The sequence below is a fragment of the Sphaeramia orbicularis genome, chromosome 19 (genome assembly GCF_902148855.1).
Source record: "Sphaeramia orbicularis chromosome 19, fSphaOr1.1, whole genome shotgun sequence".
Taxonomy (NCBI): domain Eukaryota; kingdom Metazoa; phylum Chordata; class Actinopteri; order Kurtiformes; family Apogonidae; genus Sphaeramia; species Sphaeramia orbicularis.
The window spans coordinates 3,752,452-3,776,921 of NC_043975.1; the positions used below are offsets into that span (position 1 = coordinate 3,752,452).

Here is a 24,470-nt window from a genome sequence, read left to right on the forward strand (position 1 = left end):
TGCTACTTCTGTGTCAATTCCTATATGAATTTTTCTTTATATTTAACCATTTTTAAGTGATTTATCACTATTTATTATAATATTATTCTCTGTATTTAGCATTTCTCCGTGTAAATCATGTATTTTCCTTTATTTAATTTACTAAACATGTAGAAGTTAATAAAAACTCAAAGTAAATTCAAAGGTTATTATATCAGAAACAAAGAAAACTGAAGAAAAAGTGACTTTTTCAGTTAAATATATCTGTAACTGAACATAAACCCAGTGTTTACATCCACTGTCATTGATCCAACTCCATGGGGGTTTTTTTTTCTTCATTTTTTTTTCAGTTTGTGGTTTGTTTTGTTCACGCTGCTTATTATTTTTGATCTTTTTTAAAATTCATTTTTATGCAATTTGAGGGTTAATGAAAAAGCGACTAATAACTAATAAAAGTGGGTTTAGATAAATATGACAGTTTAGATCAGTGGATGCTTTTGGTCACTGGTCGATGTTTGGGTCTTTATGGGTTAATATGGGTGCACTGGTGTATCTGGAAGTATTTGCAGATGCATAGTTTTCCATGTGCGACATCATCTACCAACCTGGATGAAATAACTTCACTAATAAAAACGAAACAACAAGAAAAAAGCACAAACTTTCCTGATAAATCTGTCTGTGTCAAACGAAGTCCTTGCTGATCTATTATTAACAGGTGTCTTTAGCCATCCATCAGGTTAGCTAAGTTGACTTCCTGTGAGTGTTTTGGCATTAGCGGTGTTGCGGTGCTACACCCAATGCAGCTCCCACTAAGGCAGCATTAATAATTGAGCAGCAGAGTGTCAAAAGTGCAGCTCTCAGTGCTGCTGTAGAGCCATCAGCAGACAGTTAATCCAGCCTGCAGTCTGCTGACCACAGCTCCATCCCCATTCACTGCACTGCCTCTGCTACTGCATGACATGTCTTTAATGCAATTTATAGACTCAATATGGACTTATGATGGCTTCGGCTCAGATGAATTACAGCCGGCACACAGTAATTGGTCGGTCAGTTGGCTAATGTCAGAATTTGTCAAATAATAGCCATGTCTGATGTAGATTTACAAGTGGAAAACAGTCAGGAGGGTCTGGAAAATACAGCGGACAGCTTTCATTACAGCCTTACAACCCATTCACGCTATTTTTACAAGCATCTTAGCGTTAATTAATGTAAAACCTATTACTGTGACGTCACATGTGACACCTCGTCTACTTTCTCAGCTTCTGTTTATTGAATAAACATTTTTTCTGTCTAAATCTACTGTATTTGTGGTTAATATACACTTATCAGACGGTCAAAGGATGCAGCAGTATTTAATGGGGTTTTATCAGTCGTCAATAACAACACTGGTCTGTTAGCGTAACTTAGCGAATGTTAGCATTATCTTGATACGACATAATCTAATAGATGTTATATCATAAACAACTGATTAGTTACTTTTGCATTTTTATTTATTTATTTCTTAGTGTTTTTGGACTCACCTTGTTATTATTAAATCATTTTAAAGTAGTTAAACTTTAAAATAGTTTGGTAAATGAACAGAATCAGATTCCTAATAATCCCATTTATCGCCTGGTTAAAGCTAACTTTCAGAAAGTGCTTCAATCTTAAAATAATAAACTTCTTGCTTTTTATTTTATCTTCATTATTAACACAACACTGAGCAAATATGACAGATAGAAATCTCATTTTGCTATGGCGTCGTATTCCACTTAGACGTTACTTTATCTTAGCTAGCTAGATGTGACACGTTGGTTCTAAATAAAACTGAACTCATTAGTTTTATTTTTATGTTTCTATTCATTTAACTAGTTTGTGCTTAGTATTATTTGAAAATATTTTAGCATATATTTCTTTATGTTTAACAGGTACTAGCTAGCTGGCTAAGCTAATGAAATGGCTTAAATTGTTTGTGATTGTTGTGATTGTGATTATAATCATTAAGCGTAAAATTAAGAAACTTCACAATTTTTTAATTGATTTGTTCAGATGCTTTTTCCTTTTGACATCTTGATGTTTGTTCAAAATTTATACGTCTTGTATACCAATATATTTTCAATAAAGTTGAAAAAAAAAAAACAAATGTCAGGAAAAAATAATAATAAAGTTATATTGTTGTTGTTGTTTTTTTTAAAAAAAGGTAGAATTAAGATGTTTTTCTATACTTTGGATAATTATGTAACATATATCCACGTGATTCATGACAGATTAACATGATCAAATTTGAGTTTCTATTGGTTGAGAGCCAATGTGGGCGGGACTAACACACACTATGCACTTATTTTATTGGTGCAAATATACATGTTTTAATCATACAGTGCAATTTTGTCATTTATAGCTGATTATAAGTGTGTTTTGCACTGGTTCCACACCTTTAACCTCCTAAGAGCCAGGAAATGTCAGCAAAGTACCAGCTTTTTTTTTATTTTTATTAAAGAAGTGCCTATATTAGAAACATCATGATGCAACAGTTTTTTCAGATGCAGTTTTTAAAATTTTTATGGAATGTCCTTTGTGGTGGACAGTTTTCTTTTCTTTCTTTTTATATAAAGTTGTGAAACTCTTGTCCACAAATATGGACAGAAAACCCACAGCTGGGTCTGAGCAGGTTAAATTGAATCATAACGGTGCTGTGTCACTTCTGTTTCCGTTTCCGTCCCATGTGCTGGAGTGCATTAACTTTCCCATCGCTGTGTATTTAGAAAACCTGACGTCAGATTTCATGATGAACTGCCTCCTTAGTGAATTAAATATGAATTGCGCTCAGATTGTGAGGGCAAATTCAATCATTCACTGATGAATATTGCTAATTTAATAGTCCAGTCGTTCCCGTCGTCATCATTCATCAGTTAATAGAGTGAAACAACTGCGGTAAAGGCAAAGCTCCTCCCACTTTTAGAGGCTCCAAAAACCAAAACCTCATCAGTCGGTGATAAATCTGTGCATTAACCGAGTCGTACAAACTGAAAGCAGCTAATGGAACCATTTTTCTTCTGCATTGTCACTTCACCGTCGTCAGAAACTAAGAATCCAAGCGTAGACTGGACGCAGACGCTGAAGGTGGACATAAAACTCAGTCCAAACTGCCTTTTTTCCATCCTGATGCTCCAACTAAATCAACACTATCATGTTTTCCCTGTTGGCTCATGCATACAGTCATGTGACCACTGTTAACAACCAATAGGAGCGCTCCCTCCAGCACCAAACAGGAAGTAAACTTGATGAAGAGTATTCGATCACACAAATTAGAAAAAGTTTCATTATCCAACACAAAAGCAGAGGAGTCATCTGTTCTATGGGTTTAAAATGAACATGGAATAAAAAACACAAGTACAAACATAAAAAAAGAAATGATAATGCACAGATGATGATTCAAAGAAGAAAACAGCGACAGGATTTACAGCAGATGATGATGATGATGATGAAGAACACGGGTCATGAACCAGACGGATTAATACTGACTGAAGGTTCTGATACAGGTTAAAAAATTCCTGGTAAAATAAAGGTAATAATAATAATAATAATATAATATAATAATAATAATAATAATAATAATATACATAAGAAAATAATCAACAAATGAGTAAAATGAACACAATAACCAACAAAATGAACAAAACAACATACAAATGAACAAAAATGAACAAAATAATAAAACAAAATGAACAAATTTACAACAAAATACTAAAATAATCACCAAAATGAGTAAAATGAACAAAATAATTACCAAAATGATTAAACAATCATCCAAATAAACAAAAGTGAACAAATTAATTACAAAATGAACAAAATCAGCAAATGGAACAAAAAATTTACAAAAATGAACAAATTAATTATAAAATGAACAAAATAATCAACAAATTGAAAATAAATAAATAAATAAATAAACTAAATGAATAAAATAATCAAAATTAACAAAATGAACAAATTAATTATAAAATGACCAAAACAATCCACAAAATTAACAGAAATTAACAAATTAATTTCCAAATGAACAAAATAACTAACAAAATGAACAAAATAACCAACAAATAACAAAAAAATGAATAAAATAATCAACAAAATGACTGAAATGCCCATAATGTTTATTCTAAGCTCAGATTTTCTGCCTGTTCTATCTATAAATACTTTCATGGTTTTTCCTCCTCGTCTTGTGGGAAGACAAAGTAATGAACAAAATGAACAAAATAATCAATAAATTCTAAAAATGAATAAAATAATCAACAAATTGAACAAAATGAATAAATTATGCACAAAATGAACAAAATATCAACAAATTGAACAAAATTTATGAATTATGCACAAAATGAACAAAATAATCAACAAATTGAACAAAAATGAATAAATTAAGTACAACATGAGCAAAATAATCAACAAATTGAACAAAAATTAACAAATTACGTATAAAATGAAAAAAAAATAAAGAAAATGAATAAAATAATCAACAAAATGACTGAAAATGCTCATAATGTTCATTCTAAGTTCAGATTTCCTGCCTGTTCTATCTATGAATACTTTCGTGTTTTTCCTCCTCGTCTTGTTCTAAATACTTTCAGGTTTTTCTTCTTCGTCTTGTTCTAAATACTTTCAGGTTTTTCTTCTTCGTCTTGTTCTAAATACTTTCAGGTTTTTCTCTTCGTCTTGTTCTAAATACTTTCAGGTTTTTCTTCTTCACCTTGTTCTAAATACTTTCAGGTTTTTCTTCTTCACCTTGTTCTAAATACTTTCAGGTTTTCTTCTTCGTCTTGTTCTAAATACTTTCAGGTTTTTCTTCTTCGTCTTGTTCTAAATACTTTCAGGTTTTTCTTCTTCGTCTTGGTCTAAATACTTTCAGGTTTTTTCTTCGTCTTGTTCTAAATACTTTCAGGTTTTCCTTCTTCGTCTTGTTCTAAATACTTTCAGGTTTCTTCTTCGTCTTGTTCTAAATACTTTCAGGTTTTCCTTCTTCGTCTTGTTCTAAATACTTTCAGGTTTTTCTTCTTCGTCTTGTTCTAAATACTTTCAGGTTTTCCTTCTTCGTCTTGTTCTAAATACTTTCAGGTTTTCCTTCTTCGTCTTGTTCTAAATACTTTCAGGTTTTTCTTCTTCGTCTTGTTCTAAATACTTTCAGGTTTTTCTTCTTCGTCTTGTTCTAAATACTTTCAGGTTTTTCTTCTTCGTCTTGTTCTAAATACTTTCAGGTTTTTCTTCTTCGTCTTGTTCTAAATACTTTCAGGTTTTTCTTCTTCACCTTGTTCTAAATACTTTCGTGTTTTTCCTCCTCGTCTTGTTCTAAATACTTTCAGGTTTTCCTTCTTCGTCTTGTTCTAAATACTTTCAGGTTTTTCTTCTTCGTCTTGTTCTAAATACTTTCAGGTTTTTCTTCTTCGTCTTGTTCTAAATACTTTCAGGTTTTCCTTCTTCGTCTTGTTCTAAATACTTTCAGGTTTTTCTTCTTCACCTTGTTCTAAATACTTTCAGGTTGTTCTTCGTCTTGTTCTAAATACTTTCAGGTTTTTCTTCTTCGTCTTGTTCTAAATACTTTCAGGTTTTTCTTCTTCGTCTTGTTCTAAATACTTTCAGGTTTTTCTTCTTCGTCTTGTTCTAAATACTTTCAGGTTTTTCTTCTTCACCTTGTTCTAAATACTTTCAGGTTTTTCTTCTTCGTCTTGTTCTAAATACTTTCAGGTTTTTCTTCTTCGTCTTGTTCTAAATACTTTCAGGTTTTTCTTCTTCACCTTGTTCTAAATACTTTCAGGTTTTCTTCTTCGTCTTGTTCTAAATACTTTCAGGTTTTTCTTATTCGTCTTGTTCTAAATACTTTCATTTTTTTCCTGCTCGTCTTGTTCTAAATACTTTCATTTTTCCCTGCTCGTCTTGTTGGAAGACTTGCAGCATTAGCCGTCGTTTCCACTGCAGAGCTCATATATGGGACACCTTGTATGAAGTTGGACTTTCCTGAGTTGTGGAGTGTTTGAGAGGCCACCGTCGACCGCTGGGACTGAAGTGGATGCAGCACTGCAGCAGCCACCTGTCAGTGTGCGCTGGTTCAACGCCATAGGAAGGGCTGCTGGAAATAGTCAGGCCGTCCGACCATGATGTATGAGACACTGCATGAACCCATTATTCACCACACATGTCCACACACACACACACACCCACACACACACACTCCTGTGCATCCTCACCTGCCCTGTTCGTTCTATGTAGGTTACCACGACGACTGTTTAGGGTCAACGCACAGACAAAAAAGGAACCACTTCATAACTTCATCCTACATTTCCTTTAGAAGCAGGACGATAAAGAAGCACCGACACTGATCGAACCGCAACACGACAACTCCCATTCACAGACGACAACTGATTAAATGTGTCTAATAATCAACAAAATTAATGAGAACAGAAAAGATGTGGACGATAAATACATAAGGGTCATGGACCGGATCAGCTTTAATACTAATGCAGAACAGGGAAGGACCACAGTCTGTTCCTGGTTAAAGAAAGGATATTATTATTATTATTATTATTAGTAGTAGTAGTAGTAGTAGTAGTAGTAGTAATCAGAAATGAACAATGAATCAACAAATTTGACGAAAGTGAAGAAAACAAATAAAACGGACAAATTACAAAATGACTAAATAATCAACAAAACGAATAAAATGATCAAGAAACGACCAAAAATGATTAAATATCACAAAATAAAAACAAAATTAACAAAATGAATAAACTGAATAAATGAATAAATCACAAAATTAATTCTACATCTGTAAAATGAGTAAAAATGATGAGAAAATAAACAAAATGACTAAAATAATCAACAAAATGAACAAAAATGACCAAAATATCCAGCAAAATGACAACAATCATCAACAAATTGAATGAAAATGAATAAAATAACAAACAAAATAAACAAATTGATTATAAAATGAATTTAAAAAACGAATCACGAAATTGTATAAAAATGAACAAAATCCACAAAATGAACAAAAATGAACAAATTAATTACAATTAATAAAATAATCCACAAAATGAACCAAAATGAACAAATTAATTACAAAATTAATAAAATAATCCACAAAATGAACCAAAATGAACAAATTAATTACAAATTAATAAAATAATCAACAAAATGAACAAAAATGAAGAAATAAAGAAAATGAACAAAATAAACAAATGAATAACAAAATGACTAAATAATCAACAAAACAAGAAAAGCACTCTGAGCGCTGACCTCCAAGACAGATCCCCCCCGATCACCACCAAAATTTAATCATTTCTTCCTTGTGCAGTATCAACATTTCCTGAAAATTTCATGAAAATCAGTCTATAACTTTTGAGTTATCTTGCTAACAAACAAACAAACAAACAAACAACCACGCACACAAAGCAAAGTGAACACAATACCTCTTGGCGGAGGTAATGAGCGAAATGACCAAAGTTTTTAACCAAATGAATAAACATCAACAAATTGAACAAAAATCAACAAATAGCAAACAAAATGAATAAATTATAAAATGATTTTTTTTATCAAGAAATTGGACTCATTTTTACAAAATGAGTCAAATTAAAAAGAAAATAATCAGCAGAAGGACAACACAACTGTTTGATGCTGGGGTTTTCATTCGTAGTCGTTCTTGTCATGGTTTATGTGACGTCGTTTTTACATGTAAATGTTTTAAAAATGCAGTTTAATATGTGATGAGTTCAGGCCAACAGCAGCGTTTAGCCTGCACCGGCCTCTACATACTCTACGTCTGCACCTCCATCTCCTTCCCTTCCTCTCTCCCTCCTCGTCTCCTTCCTTCCTTTCTTCCACTAGAACATTCCGCTATGATCAATCAGATTACATAAGAGCACTGCAGTGAGCAGAGAAACACACTCCACACAAGTGAAGGATGATGCCACGGACGCCGGCCTGCTTTTCCTTCACATGAACACACTTTAACACCTGATCGGGCTGGGAGCGTCCACACGGCCACGCACTAACACCGTTTATTACAAAAAAAGAAAACAGAAAAGCAGCGGGCACCGGGCCGCTGTAAAGCCAGAACAGAACTCCGTTGTGCTCAGTCTATAAAATATCCACGACTGATGGAGCTGAATACAAATGAGTCCACCCTTAGTTACCCGGGTCCAGGGAAAACCTGCACCAGACCAGACCACATCTGCAGGGTTTAGTCAACTACATACTACATGTATGCTACGTGGACAAAGTATGTGGACACGTGTGGATTCAGGGGTTTGTTTTTCTAACAGGGTCTGGGATCCAAAATAATAACCACTAATGTCAGAAGAGAGGTTATTTATTTAGAATTTAATCTTAGGACTAAAAAACACCTTAAAAACATTAAAAACAATTCAGAATTAAACTACACACACTGTGTTGTGTATTTACAATATTTTAATGCATTTTAGTGCATTTTTGCATAATGTTTGTATAATTTTGTGCATTTGAGTGCTTGTTTTGTATTTAAGTGTATGTTTTTGTGTATTTAAGTATTGTTTGAATATTTTAGTATATTGTAGTGTATTTGGTCTGTATTTTTGTATATGTTTTAGTGTATTTTAGCTTATGTTCTATATTTTAGTGCATTTTACTTGATTTGTTTTGTATTTTAGTATATGTTTTAGTGTATTTTAGCATTATTTGAATATTTTAGTTCATTTTAGTGTATTTGTTTTGTATTTAAGTGTATGTTTTTGTGTATTTTAGCATATTGTTTGAATATTTTAGTATATTGTAGTGTATTTGGTCTGTATTTTTGTATATGTTTTTTGTGTATTTTAGCTTATGTTCGTGCATTTTAGTTTATTTGTTTTGTATTTTAGTATGTTTAGTGTATTTAAGGATATTTTTTTGTATATTTTTTACTGCATTTTTGTGGGAAAAAAGTTTAATTTCCTCAAACCTTAGATACCGTGTTTTTGTATTTAACATATTTTAGTATATTTTAGTGTATCTTTTGCATACATTTTGTGTGTTTTAGTGTATATTTGTGTAGTTTAGTGATATTAGCATACTGTTTTATATTTTAGTGTATTTGTTTCATATTTTAGTGTATGTTTTTGTGTTTATTAGCATATTGTTTGCATATTTTTAGTGTATTTTAGAATATTTCTTTGGGCATTTTAATATACGTTTGTGTATTTTATGTGTATATTAGCATATTGTTTGTATATTTTAGCGCATTTGTTTTGTATTTTAGTGCATTTTAGAATATTTCTTTTGTATTTTTCATATGTTTGTGTATTTTAGTGTATATTAGCATGTTGTTTGTATATTTTAGTGCATTTGTGTTGTATTTTAGTGCATTTTAGTGTATTTGTTTTGTATTTTTGTATATGTTTGTGTATTTTAGTGTATATTAGCTTATTGTTTGTATATTTTAGTGCATTTGTGTGTATTTTAGTGCATTTTAGTGTATTTGTTTTGTATTTTTGTATATGTTTGTGTATTTTAGTGTATATTAGCATATTGTATGTATATTTTAGTGCATTTGTGTTGTATTTTAGTGCATTTTAGTGTATTTGTTTTGTATTTTTGTATATGTTTGTGTATTTTAGTGTATATTAGCATATTGTATGTATTTTAGTGCATTTGTGTTGTATTTTAGTGCATTTTAGTGTATTTGTTTTGTATTTTTGTATATGTTTGTGTATTTTAGTGTATATTAGCATATTGTATGTATATTTTAGTGCATTTGTGTTGTATTTTAGTGCATTTTAGTGTATTTGTTTTGTATTTTTGTATATGTTTGTGCATTTTAGTGTATATTAGCATATTGTATGTATATTTTAGTGCATTTGTGTTGTATTTTAGTGCATTTTAGTGTATTTGTTTTGTATTTTTGTATATGTTTGTGCATTTTAGTGTATATTAGCATGTATGTATAGTATTTAGTGCATTTGTGTTGTATTTTAGTGCATTTTAGTGTATTTGTTTTGTATTTTTTGTATATGTTTGTGCATTTTAGTGTATATTAGCATTTGTATGTATATTTTAGTGCATTTTAGTATATTTCTTTTGTGTTTTTAGTGTATTTTAGCACAACTAAATCCCAAACTACTGTCTTCATAACAGTAGATCATAAACCAATGTGTGATGTCACAGATCAATAGTTTAATTAATCAGTAATTACAAACCTCAGCCTGTCTATACAGTTCAAACCAGTGTTCATTTTTCTCCAGGGACAATAACATGAATCATCTATGGGCTTTTTCCTGGTTGGAACTGTGACGTCATCGGTAAAAATCCCCTGTTGGTCGACTTTTTCTCATATAAACCTGTTTTTTTCTCTCCGTCGGATCCTTTTCCATGCAATATGAGTATGAAACCCTTTCTAAATGAAATTCTCTGAAGCGTCTGTGTCTGAGACGTGGACGGTCCGACCCTCCTGGTTCCTGCCGTGGCTGAACACCGTCCACAGACTCAAACCGTGACTCATGGTCGTCATGGTTGAGCCTTTGAACCCGTTAAAGGTCACGTTCAAAGCCTGGTTCACTTTCTAAAGCACCTCTTCACCTCAGCACACACCACACACACACACTTTCATGGTTATAGTCTGACGAGGCCAGCATTCACCGCAGACGGGCCTGTGAATACCATCTATACATTAAACATAACAGTAGAACATCAAACACAAAGCTGACCAACGCCTGAACCTTCACACATCACCGACCGTGGGAACGAAAACACGAAATCCTGCAAAACTACGACAGACACTGACCCAGACCAACCAGGACACTGATGTCCAACAGAAAAAATAGTGGTTTTGCAATATTCAGATTAAAGTTACCAACACAGGGTTCAAGGTTTGAGGAATCTGAATTTCAGACAATTTAAGACATTTTTCAAGGCATCTAGGGTCAAATTTCAGACCTTTCATTCACATAAATAACAACACGACAAGTCTCAGAGTTCTTAGACAGCAACATGCACAAAAAATGCACTAAAATACACTAAATATACACTAAAATGCAAAACAAATACACTAAAATACACTACATCATTAAATATAATTAAATATACTAAAATACACTAAAATACACTAAAACATTAAATATACTAAAATGCAAAATACACTAAAATTCACTAAATATACACTGAAATATAAATTAAATATGCAAATACACTAAATATACACTAAAATACAAATTAAATATACTAAAATACACTAAATTACACTAAAGTAGAAATTAAATACACTAAAATACACGAGGTATACACAAAATTCACAACACATACACTAAAATACATTAAATATACACTAAAATACAAATTAAATATACTAAAATACACTAAAATACAAAACAAACACACTAGAATGCAAAACAATACACTAGAATACACTAAAATATAAAACAAATACAGTAAATACTGTAAATATACACTAAAATACTAATTAATATACTAAAATACACTAAAACAAATAACAATACACTAAATATACACTAAAATACACTAAAATACCAAACTAATACATTAAAATACACTAAATACACTAAAATACACTAAAATACCAAACTAATACATTAAAATACACTAAATATACACGAAAAACAAAACAAATACACTAAAATACAAAACAAATACAGTAAAATACAAAACAAATACACTAAAATACTCTCAACATATGCATAAAATGCACTAAAATACAACTAAAATACTCAAAACCAACACTAAAACACATAAAACGTACACTAACATATGCAAAAAAAAAACCAAAAAAACACTAAAACATGTTAAATACACAAATATGGTATTTGTAGGTCTGAGGGAGTCAAATGTATTTTTTCACTGAAATACAATAAAATACATTAAAAATACACTAAAATACAAAAAAAAATGGCTAAAATTGACTAAAATATGCAAAAACACAACATAGATCTACATGTTTTGAGGAATCAAATTAACTTTTTCATAGAAATTCACTAAAACATGCAAAAAATTGTGCTTAATTACACAAAATGTACACAAACATACACTAAAATATACAAACATGGTATCTGTAGGTGTGATTTATGGATTTTTAGGATGTTTTTTGAGGTGTTTTTGGTCAAATTTCAGACTTTACTTAAACAAAAATAACAGTAGAACGACCTCATAACGTCTTCCAGGTTGGTGGACGCAGCTGAAGTTTCTGAATTTATGCAGAATTTAATTGAGTCTCATCTGTAAACGGAGGCTGATGCACATAAGAGTAAACTTTAAAAGGCTTTAGTGTGATTTCATTGCAGAAATAATCCAAATACATATCAGTCAAACGTCATTTATGTGGCGATGTTTCAGATTTCAGGTGTATCTGCTCCAGGACATAGTCTGGTCCCTCCTCTGAGTTTCATACAGGTCAGGGAATTAGTTTGAGTGAAATGAAAGTAAAAGTAAAAAAGATGCAGGAAAATAAACCTCTTTAGTAAAAGCCATGGTCCAGTGGTGGTTTTTTCGACAGACTCTTTAAATCTCAGCGCTGACGACTTGGACGTCACATTAATTATACATCCACCGATCGAACCCACCGCTCCTCTGAATTATTCAGCGGTGGAAAACGGCGTTTAATCCAGTCTGACCAGACGAAGAGGCGTCACCGCACACCGACACACAACAGTTACTGTTTGGACACAGTGATGCATTATGGGAGACCTCATCAGGGGTCTACGGGCTGAAGGCACTGCTATGCTAGCATGTTGGGACCTGTCTATTTCCTGAAACATGCCTTTTTATTTCCCTGTAGTTTTCAAGGTGTTTTTTTTTAATTAATTAATTTATTTTTTAATGGTGTCTACGTTGATGTTCAGAGACATGTAAATAAATGTTTTTTTAACATCACTTTTGCCTTTTTTTTTAGGTTGTTTTTACCTTAGTGTGTTTTTTTGGCATTTGTATCTTGTTTTTTTTTTTTTTGTCTTTTCTTTGTGGTTTTCATTATTTTTGTCTTATTTTTATGAATTCTTCATCTTGTTTTTTCATCATGTCTTTTAAGTCATTTTGTCTTTTTTCATCTTTTTTTCCAGAATTTGGTCAATTTTGTCTCTTTTATGCTAATTTTGTCCCTTTTTTTTTTTTTTTTTTTTTTTATCTTTTTTTCATAATTTTTGGGGTTTTTTTCTGTTGTTTTTACTTTAGTGTGTCTTTTTCATAATTTTTTTATCTTTTTTTTTTCCCCTCACTTTTGTCTTTTCTGTCATTTTCATGATTTTTCAACATTTTTCTATTTTCCTGTTGCCTTTTTTTTTCTGTCATTTTAATTTTTTTTATTTGCCAAATTTTTTCAGTCTATTTCTCTTCTGTCTTTTTTACATGACTTTCACTTTTTTCTATTCACGTTATTTTATCTGTTACATCTTTTATCTCATTTTCATCTTATTTTTTTTGTCACCTTTGTCTTTTTTTTCTCTTCTTATTTTTGTCATCATTTTGATCTTGTTTTGTCACATTATTTTGTCCATTTTTTAAAATGAAATGTTCATTTTAAAAATTTTTTTCCCCCATCTTACATCCTTTAGGTCATTTTGTCTTTTTTAGTTTCTTTTTAGAGAATTTGGTCACTTTGGTCTCTTTTATGCTAATTTTGTCCTGTTTTTTTTCTTCTTCTTCATTAAACATAATGTTTGTCTTTTTATGTTGTTTTCAATATAATAGTTGTTTTCAAACTGTTTTATTTTAACATCTTTTTCATTTGTTGAGCCTTTTTCTGGTGTTTTAAGTATTTATCATCTTTTATCTTTTCATCTTTTTGTCTGTTTGTCGTTTTCATCTCGTCGTGTCGTTCATTATCTTCATCTGGCTTTATTGACCTTTCTGTCATTTTCATCTTGTATTTTCCATCATTTTCATTACATTTTGTGTTTTCCTAGTGACATTCTCTCCTTTTTCCCATAAATTCGATAACGTCCACATTCATTGACTCTTTGTCGACTATAATCAGGAAAATTAATCTACTCATCATACTATTATCATGTATTTGACATTTGTTTTTGACCCACTTTGCGTCTCTATTCTCCGTTTGTGAAAGGATGGTATTAATTATTTTACATTTAATTTATTGTTTTGCAGAAGAGGCGCCCTCTAGTGTTCGCCCACCGTCAGTTTCTCCTCATTTTACTGGCGCTCATAACCATTATAACCGTACGTATGTACTTGAGGAAGAACCAGAAATAGATAAAAGGGTTATTTTCTGCTTCTCACGTCTCAAACTGTTTGTTGTCTGCTCGATGAGGAGCTTTGAGGTGAACTGACAACGCAGATCAGACCAGAATATCCTGTCATCTCAGCTTTTTTTAACACCAAAACCACAAAACACCACTAGGAAATGGAAAAAATAACATCCAAGAGATTCCATCGACATTAAATGACTTTATACGGAGGAAAGACTGAAAGACAAATCTAAACCTTCCCAAAATACATGGATGAAACCATGTATGAACCCTTAGATCAGGGTGTCAAACTCATTTTAGTTCACGGGTCACATTCAGCCCAATATGATCTCAATGGGCCGAACCGATAAAATAATTACATAGAAAAAAGTACAAGGACATGATGAAAATGTTTACATCTGCAAACCATCCTTTAAAACTGTGAATGACTTGAACAACCTCAAATCTCTGAAAAAAAAGTGCAATTTGAACAATATTCTGAATGAGTTTATCATTTACACATGTTCAATAACACAGATCACAGTGGATCTACAAACACACCAAACATTTAGTAACAGGCAGAAAACTGGTGAAAATGCATGTATTTCTCTTAAGACATTGAGGTTGTTCATATTTGTTCAGGTTATTCAGATGTTTGGTGAAGGAATAGTTTATAAATGTCAAAATCTTCATGCAATTTTACTTTTGTTTTTGTTTTTTTTACACTAAAACAAAGAGAAAACTGTAGAGTTGTCATTATTTATAGCTAATTATGAAAGTATTTTACTGGTCTGACCCACTTTAGATCAGATCTGTCTGTACATCCTTGATTGGTAATATCTTCAGTGTCATTTTTGCATTTCACAAATTCATCCCACGGGCTGGATTGGACCCTTTGGTGGGCCAGTTCTGGTCCATGGGCCGCATGTCTGACACCTGTGCCTTAGATGCAGATGTGGGTCCAAATTAGGGATAGGTATCAAGATCCGGTTATTTTTGAGAACCGGATCCCAGTAGCTTGATTCCTTGGAATCGTTTGCCTGCCTGCTTAACGATTCTGCTTATCGATTCCGCCTTCGTTGCGCATGCACGATGATGTCACGCATACACTGCATTGTTTTGGTCTGAACGTAGACAACATGGTGTTGAGGCAGAAACGGTCCAAACAGACCCCACCAGGTCCAACCAGACCAGACCAGGTCCAACAGACCCCACCAGGTCCAAACAGACCCCACCAGGTCCAAACAGACCAGACCAGGTCCAAACAGACCACACCAGGTCCAACCAGACCCCACCAGGTCCAAACAGACCACACCAGGTCCAAACAGACCACACCAGGTCCAACAGACCCCACCAGGTCCAAACAGACCCCACCAGGTCCAAACAGACCACACCAGGTCCAACAGACCCCACCAGGTCCAAACAGACCACAGCAGGTCTAAACAGACCACCAGGTCCAACAGACCCCACCAGGTCCAAACAGACCATACCAGGTCTAACAGACCACACCAGGTCCAAACAGACCACACCAGGTCTAAACAGACCACACCAGGTCCAAACAGACCCCACCAGGTCCAAACAGACCACACCAGGTCCAAACAGACCCCACCAGGTCTAAACAGACCACACCAGGTCCAACAGACCCCACCAGGTCCAAACAGACCACAGCAGGTCTAAACAGACCATACCAGGTCCAAACAGACCATACCAGGTCCAACAGACCACACCAGGTCCAACAGACCCCACCAGGTCCAAACAGACCACAGCAGTCTAAACAGACCACACCAGGTCCAACAGACCACACCAGGTCCAAACAGACCACACCAGGTCCAAACAGACACAGCAGGTCTAAACAGACCACACCAGGTCCAAACAGACCACACCAGGTCTAAACAGACCACACCAGGTCCAAACAGACCACACCAGGTCTAAACAGACCACACCAGGTCCAGTTGAACACTGTCAAAGCTTCCATTTCTTCTAAAGGTGGAATCCCTCCTGTATGTTCAAACATTTGTCCACATGTGATTCATTTGATTCACTACTTAGCAGCGTTTGTGAATCTAGCGGCAGAGTGAACACCAGGCCGTCATCTGGGCCCAGTTCCAGTTCCGGTGTGGGCAACAAACGTCGTACCCCCTCAAATACAAGTTTCCGAAGGTAGAGGAAAGGAAATGAGGTGCACAACAACGGGAGACGAGCCGAGTCGAACCGGTTCCATGTAGTGGAAATGCGGCAATAGGGGAATTAGTAAAGAGTCTGTAGCCCCCCCCCCCCCCAAACTGGGCCTGGCGTCATCTGTTTTATTATTTGTCCAACTGTATATGTTCTGTTTTCTGTGCAGATGGAAATATAAAAGACAGTTAATGCAAACACACCTGTTTGTACTCTTTTATTCCCTCACCCAGTGAGAATCGCTAAGAGAAGGAATCGGGATCAATCAGCAAATCGATATTGGAATCGAGTCGGTTAAGTCTTATCGTTCCCATCCCTAGTCCAAATGACCCGCTGAATATCTGTCATAGCTTTATAATGAAAAGTGCTTTCAATTCCAGGTATTCTTTGAAAAACATGTTAACACCTGAATTCAGCGTGTCCCATGACTTTTTGTCCACATACTTGTTGTCCACATACTGTCGTCTAATCTAAGGGTTCATGTTGTTGTTTGTGCCTGCTCAGGACTCAGACTCAGTCAGAAACACTGCTGTACAAACATTACCATCGTTGACTGATTTAGGCTTCGCATCAGCTGAACGGCGCCAGTGGTCGGCCCCGGACCCCCAGAACCCCAGACCCCAGAGACCCCAGACCACATACCCTGGACCTCGCACCCTGAACCCCAGACCCCAGACCCCTGTTTGACTGATGCACAGTGGTGAACTGTGTTCTCTGACAGAAACATAACATTGTATGAAAGTAGAGGAAACTCATTAAAGTTTCATATGAGAAAAAGAGCTCATCAGTTCAGAGGCAGACGCTGACGGAGGTCCACTGCTTTTCCATGGCATCTATTCGACTAATGTAGCCCGTCCCCACAACCCCCAACCCCCCTTACAAACCCACCCTGCACTCAACAAAAGCACAATGAACACATTTAATACAACAGTGGCTTTTCCATTGGACATCTGCACAAAACTTTACTGATATTTACTAAATGTAAAAAAACATAAGTGTGTAATGTGGGTTTTTCCATTAATCATAAATGCGATGATTGTTTCTTATCATGAACTGACACAAGGATCCAGTTCATAAACATGGAGACGAACGTAAATATGGTGTTGATGTACAGATATAGTTATTATTCTTATATATTACCCCTCTCTCTCCTACTAAATTAAAAATGGTTGGGTTTCCTGGTGTGTCCAACACTACTGGTCACTGATTCCCATTAAAACTCTTCTTCTTCTCTTGTTGTAAACGTCCGTAACTCTGTTTTTTTTATTTGGTGTGACTGTAGTTGTGGAAAAAGGGGCTTAAATTGCCAGGTTTTGTGTGAGATTCTGTTTGGTGGCTACACCCAAAAAACCACCTCTCTGCCAGCACAAAAAACTTTTAATCGAAAAATTTGAGTTTAGGCAACTTGTCAGTTTTCCATTCAGTAATTTTATTGCAAGTTAAATTTGGGCAATTGTGAGGGTCAATGGAAAAGTGTCCAAATCCTACTGTTATTCGGATTAAAATCCATATCGTCCGTTGCTTTTCCATTGACCATCAAACTGCGTGAATAGCACTGCACAGAAAAAGTTGCTGAATGAAGAAATTACCATTGTCGCTAAACTCTTGTTTTCGATGAAAAGTTTTGCGCTGGCAAGTGGTGTTTTTCAGGTGTCGCAAAAAATCTTTTTTGTTATTTTTACAACGTGTTTTCCACACGGTTTCATCCTCTTGTTTAACATCTTTTTCATCTTGTTGAGCCTTTTTTGTCTTTTTTTTGTATTTGTCGTCTTGGAGTTTTGTCTGTTTATGTCGTTTTCATCTTCTTGTGTCCTTCATTGTCTTTATCTTGATTTTTTTGACTATCATATTGTTGAACTTTTTTGGGGTGTTTTAGATTGTTTTCATCTTGTTTTTGGTCTTTTTTTAATGTATTTTTCATCTTGGGTTGTTGTCTTTTTTTTTATTTTCATTTTGTATTTTTGTCTTTTTATTGTGTTTTCATATTGTTTTTTTTTTCTTTTTAGTGCTTTTATGTCGTTTTCATCTTGTGTCTTTCATTGTCTTCATCTTGATTTTATTGACTTTTTATCTTATGGAACCTTTTTTTTGGGCGTTCATTTTTTTTCATCGTGGGTTTTTGTCTTTTTTATGTCATTATCAATCTTGGTTTTGTCTTTTTATATATTTTCCATCTTGGGTTTTTGTCTTTTTATGTCATTTTCATCTCGTCATGTCTTTCATTGTCTTCATTTTGCTTTTATTGACTTTTGTCATTTTCATTTTGTTACATCATTTGTACTTGTATTTTACATCATTTTTTATTCTATTTTTGTGTTTTCCAACTGAAACTCTCTCCTTTTCCACATAAATTCCACATACAGCCCACCACCCTGCGTTCATCTGTGTCTCTTCATCTCCGTACCTTCATAAAAGCCTGTTTGGTTGTGAGGTTGGGTCAGCGTGTCCTTACATGGGGAACTGGGATCCCTGGGTGCATTTAGGACAGTGCTGAAGTGGCAGAATGGGTACAGTAAGTTTTCTACCGACACAAACGGGCCTGATGCTCGACACCAGGCTGAATCCGAGCCGGTCTCGGCTCTGAAAAGCCTCTGTGCTGTCGGCGTTGGGGAATTCGATTATCCCGCCTGAGTCCCGACTGTCAGGGAAATGAGAAGCCTGATTTCTTTCACCGCTTATGTGGTGAAGAAAGACCTTTGTTGAAACGGGATCAGCCGTCGCACAAAAGACCCGCTCCTTAATGGGTTTATCAGTGGCTGCTTTCGGATGTAAAAACAGCCCACAGCAGCTAAACGCAGGATGAACAAAGCCAACCCTGACCCCGACCTGGAAACACACCTGAAGACCTGGAAACACTGTGGAGGAGGAACGGGAGGATGGAGGCGTTATGTGGGACACTGCTCTGGTTTTCCACAAACCCTCAGACTTTTCCTGACAACACTGTTTCTCAGAGTTGAACTTCAAGTGTTTGCAGGTATTTGGATCCTAATCATGCAGTTATTTTTACCCATAAGGCCAGTTTTAGACGCAAAAGATGAGGAAATATACAACCAGATCTGCACTGTTTCTTTAAGATTAAAGCTTTTATCTGTTTATTCTGGGTTTTTGTTTGTTTTTTCCCTTTTTTTTTCTCTTGCCTATACTTTTTGCTTCCCTGCTGTAATGCTTTTAATGTTTTTATGTAAAGCACTCTGAATTGTCTTGTACATGAAATGTGCTGTATAAAAAAAAAAACAAAAAACCAAAAATGCTGGTCTATTAAACTAAATTAAACTGAAAACACTAATAAGATACCAATAATAATAATAATAATAATAATTAATTTATTGATATCAACACTGTCATCAACTGCAACACAACAACATAAATTAAAGGGGTGATATTTGCTTTTTTAAATGGAATTATACTTTTAAAACATTCCCCTGTGGGCTACATTGGTTTTAAGGATTTATGGGTTTTTAAAGACAGTTGTTCTCAACATGTTGGTCAAATTTCAGACTTAGATTCACATAAATACAGTCCAACAGGCTCATAATTATTATACATCCACATGCACAAAAACACAATAAATGTATGTAGTTTGTGCCGCCACCATTGTTCTACTACCGGACATCAAGGACAGGATGATTCATCGCAAGTTTGAATACTCAAACAATGTATGTGTTTCAACCTTTCCAATGTAATAGTTCAAGAAAACTATATGAAAAATAAGATACAAAAAACAAAAAAAAAAGTAAAATGTGGGTCATTTAGCACACTAATCTGTCAGATTGTCTCTAAAATGTCCCGTCAGAGAGATTTCAATACCGTGTTTTGACCAAGGTTCTAATAGTTTTGGATTTTTCATTCTAGTTTTAGGTTTTATTTAGTTTTGACTTTTTTTTCCTCTAATTCAGTTCGTTTTAATTAGTTTTAGAGCAGGTTTGCTAGTTTTTATTAGTTTTTGTTATTTTCTAAATGCTTAGTTTAGTTTAGTTTAATTTTAGTTTTTTTTGTGTCTCTTTTCTCTCTTCTCTGTCGTCGTATTCAATAAATCCCAGACAGGACTCTGCTGCTTTCTTCCAACTTTAGTCTCCATGTTTCCAGGTAGAGTGGGGACCAGAAGACGACTGGAAACCACAAGTGACAAGAAGTGACGGACCGTCAAGTGTCATATGGTGCTGCTAGCTAAAACTGCTTGAGCGAAATAAATCGATTTCATATCAATCTGACATTGACAAAGACGAAAACGAAGGGAACTGTATCCAGGATTTTTATACGTTTAGTTAGTTTTTTGTAAACACACAATACAGTTTCAGTTAGTTTCATTTTTTCTTTTAATTATATGTAGTTTTTATTTATTTCAGTTAACGAAAATGTTTTTTTTCAATTCTAGTTTTCATCATTTCATTAGTTTTCGTTAACGATAATAACCCTGGTCAGAGAGTGAACTTTAATTATTGCCATTCCAGCATTTATTTCAATATAAAGTAGCTCATGGTTTGGATAATCCCTTATGGTCCAACTAAAGCAAATTTATTTAAAAGTAAAAAATGTGGGTCATTAGCAAAACTAATCTGTCAGATTGGCTCTAAAATGTCCCGTCGAAGTGATTTCAAATACCGTGTTTTGACCCGTAAGAAAGTTGTTCTTTTTTTCTAAATCGGTTTTTCACCCTAAACCAAGTCGTCCCATGTTAGACCTGCAGTGACTCACTACTCCCTCCAGTGGTCACATAATCCCCGTTGAAATCCAGTTTCATATCTGTACAGGTCCAGACATCTGCGGCTTTGACTGAACTTCACTGCTCTTTATTCTAAACACTAATGATCATTTTTAGGGTCTTTTTTTTTTTAACTATTTGAAAGCAGAAATGCTACATGGAGGTGCTTTAAAGTCCCAGTAGTAGATGTGGGTCCTTAAGTGCTGTAATAGTGTGGTGGAATCCTGTGTTGGGTTCATTCCTTCAGTCTGCAAACACAGTCATGAGTCTGTAACTAAGCACAAATGAACACAAACCAGCTGGTTGGCATTTGTGCTTGAGACCATCAGCAGGCCAACCAGAAGCAGCTAGTGAATCCTGCATTCAAGAGCACTTGATGGCAGGGAGGAGGACTGTCAGGATTAGAGGCAGCAGGCGGAGAGGAGGCGAAGGATGTGGGAAGAAGAGAGTGGAATAGAGGAGAGGGGAGGGAGGGGGAGATGAAAAGGCAGGGCGAGGGAGTGAGGAGTAGGAGGAGGAGGAAAGAGGAGAAGGAAGTGAGGAGGAAAGAGGGAAGAGGGGATAGAGGAGGAGGAAGAAGAGGAGGAGGAGGGAGGAGGAGGGAGATGAAAGGAGGGGATGGAGGAGGAGGAAGAAGAGGAGGAAGAAGAGGGAGGAGGAGGAGGAGGGAGATGAAAGGAGGGGATGGAGGAGGAAAGAGGAGGAGGAGAAGAAGAGGAGGAAGAAGGGAGGAGGAGGGAGATGAAAGGAGGGGGGGAGGAGGAGGTAGAAGATGAAGAGGGGGAGGAAGAGGAAGAAAAGGAGGAGGAGAAAGAGGAGGGAGGGGAGGTATGGGAAGATGAAAGGAGGAGATGGAGGAAGAGGAGAAGGAAGAGGAGAAGGAAGAGGAGGAGGAACAGGAACAGGGGGAGGAGGTGATGGTGTGGACAGTGGACAGAACCCAGAGCTGTAAATGTACGAGTACAGACTGTTGGACATGAAACAAATGAAACAAATGAAACTGATGAAACTGATGAAACCAGCGCTCAAAGGAACCGACACTGGATCCAATCATCAGATCTAATCTAATCTAATCTAATCTAATCTAATCTAATCTAATCTAATCACAGTTTAATTATTTTTCTTTTATATACAATACTACTGCACCTGTTAGTACAAAAGATAGATAGATAGATAGATAGATAGATAGATAGATAGATAGATAGATAGATAAGATAGATAGATAGATAGATAGATAGATAGATAGATAGATAGATAGATAGATAGAGAGATAGATAGATAGATTACCAGGTGAACAGGTGTGTGTGGTCCTCAGGTGAACAGTGTGTTGGTCCCCATGTGACCAGCTGAACAGGTGTGTGTGGTCGCTAGGAGAACAGGGTGTGGTTGTCCCCAGGTGAACAGTGTGTGTGGTCCCATGTGACCCAGGTGAACAGGTGTGTGTGGTCCCAGGTAAACAGGTGTGGTGGTCCCCAGGTGAACTGGTGTGTGGGTCCCCAGGTGTACAGGGGTGGTGGTCCCAGGTGAACAGTGTGTGGTGGTCCCATGTGACCAGCTGGAACAGGTGTGTGTGGTCCCCAGGTGAATAGGTGTGTTTTGTCCCCAGGTGAACTGTGTGTGGTCCCCAGGTGACAGGTGAACTGGTGTGTGTGGTCCCCAGGTGAACAGTGTGGGTGGTGTCCCCAGTGTACAGGTGACAGGTGTGTGTGGTCCTCAGGTGAACAGTGTGGGTGGTCCCCAGGTTACAGGTGAACAGGGTTGTGTGGTCCACAGGTGAACAGTGTGTGGTCCCCTGATGACCAGGTGAACGGTGTGTGTGTGTCCCCAGGTGAACAGGTAAACAGGGGTGTGGTGGTCCCCAGGTGAACAGGTAAACAGGTGTGTGTGGTCCCCAGATGACCAGGTGAACAGGTGTGTGTGGTCAGACCCCTGCAGCTGAACCCATCTGGGGCTCTTTTCCTCCTTCAGCTGCAGATCTGGATCGATGCCCGGCCACAGGAAGCCTCACACAGCTTCCATGCAACGGTCCATCAGCTTCTGTCCTGCTGGATGTGGGCGTTCCCCCCTCCACACTGGACCCCATCAGTCATTTCAAAGCCGCTCAGGCCTGGTCAGCGCGTATCGACAGAACCAAACACAAACAATGAAGCGCTCACTCTCCTTTGGTTTTCCACTGCGCAGACGGCTCTGTTATCGGACCGTCCTGACTTCTGTCCACGTCCTGATCATCACAGTTTGATTCTACGACCACAGTTTAATCATAAAATAATACAAATAATAAAAATAAATTCACATCTGACTGTCGTTAATTCTGAAAAACGTCTGGAAAGGTCCCGTTTCCTTCAGCATTTCCTCATCTGTCTACGTTTCCATGTTCAACTGCTGCTTCATTCAACTTTTTATCTCAGTACAAGCTACAGTTCCATCTGTGTTGCCATGGTAACACTATGCTACCGCTGGTATAAACTGCGATAAACTTAAGGAAGATTAGTTTTTTTATCCTAAGTAAACACTTTCAAACCCTGTTGAAATTTGCTGAAAAGCATCACGACAAAACTCAAACATACTATGCTTTTCTGTGGTGCAGCCTCCTATGCATCTGTGTTGCCATGGTAACGCTACACTACTGCTGGTATAAACCGCGATAAACTTAAGGAAGATTTGTTTCTTTTATGCTAAATAAACACTTTCAAACCCTGTTGGAATTTGCTCGAAATGCATCACGACAAAGCTCAAACATATGATGCTCTTCTGTGGTGTAGCCTCTTAAGCTTCTCTGTTGCCATGGTAACAGTATGCTACCGCTGGTATGAACTGCGATACACTACACAGAAAGATTTAGTTTTTTATGCTAAATAAATCCTTTCAAACCCTGTCTGATTTGCTGAAAATGCTTCACGACAAAGCTGAAACACACAATGCTTTTCTGTGGTGTAGCCTCCTAAGCGTCTATGTTACCATGGTAACGCTATGCTACTGCTAGTATGAACTGCAATAACCTTAACGAAAATTTGTTTTTTTTAATGCTAAATAAACACTTTAAAACCCTGTTAAATTTGCTGAAAATGTGTTCACCGAAAAAAAGATAAATAAGATAAGATACAATAAGATAAGATACGATAAGATAAGATATTTATCCCACTGGGGGGAAGTTTCACAGCTAACAGCAGCAAAAATACAAAAAGTAAAAGCAGATAAGAAAAAACGGTAGGAAAACCACGAACGAGTCAAAAATGAAATAAAAAGATGAAAATAATAAATTTGGTATTTATATAAAAATAGAATTAGAATTAAAATTAAGTATTATTTACATCTTGACATGCAGATCATTGAGCTGTTTAATGCAAAACTAGATTTTTATTTACTCTCTTTGTTAAAACCGTTCTTGTCTTGTAAAACTAAGAGGTTCAATACAAAGTCGTTCATGTTTTCATTGGCTGCTGTTCACAGGTGGGGTCCTATGG

The 24,470-nt window shown here is 35.7% G+C and overlaps 1 protein-coding gene across 1 annotated transcript in view; it reads right to left on the reverse strand.

Moving 5' to 3' along the window:
• The window catches only part of LOC115410441 (methionine synthase-like), a gene marked incomplete at its 3' end in the record, with an annotated part of 40,461 nt that extends 17,372 nt beyond the window's left edge, over positions 1-23,089 (reverse strand). The window contains 4 exon segments of the mRNA XM_030122097.1: positions 16,849-17,018; positions 18,757-19,159; positions 22,294-22,798; positions 22,934-23,089. Coding sequence (XP_029977957.1) covers positions 16,849-17,018; positions 18,757-19,159; positions 22,294-22,798; positions 22,934-23,089 — 1,234 coding nt within the window.
• Between the last annotated feature and the right edge of the window lie 1,381 nt (positions 23,090-24,470).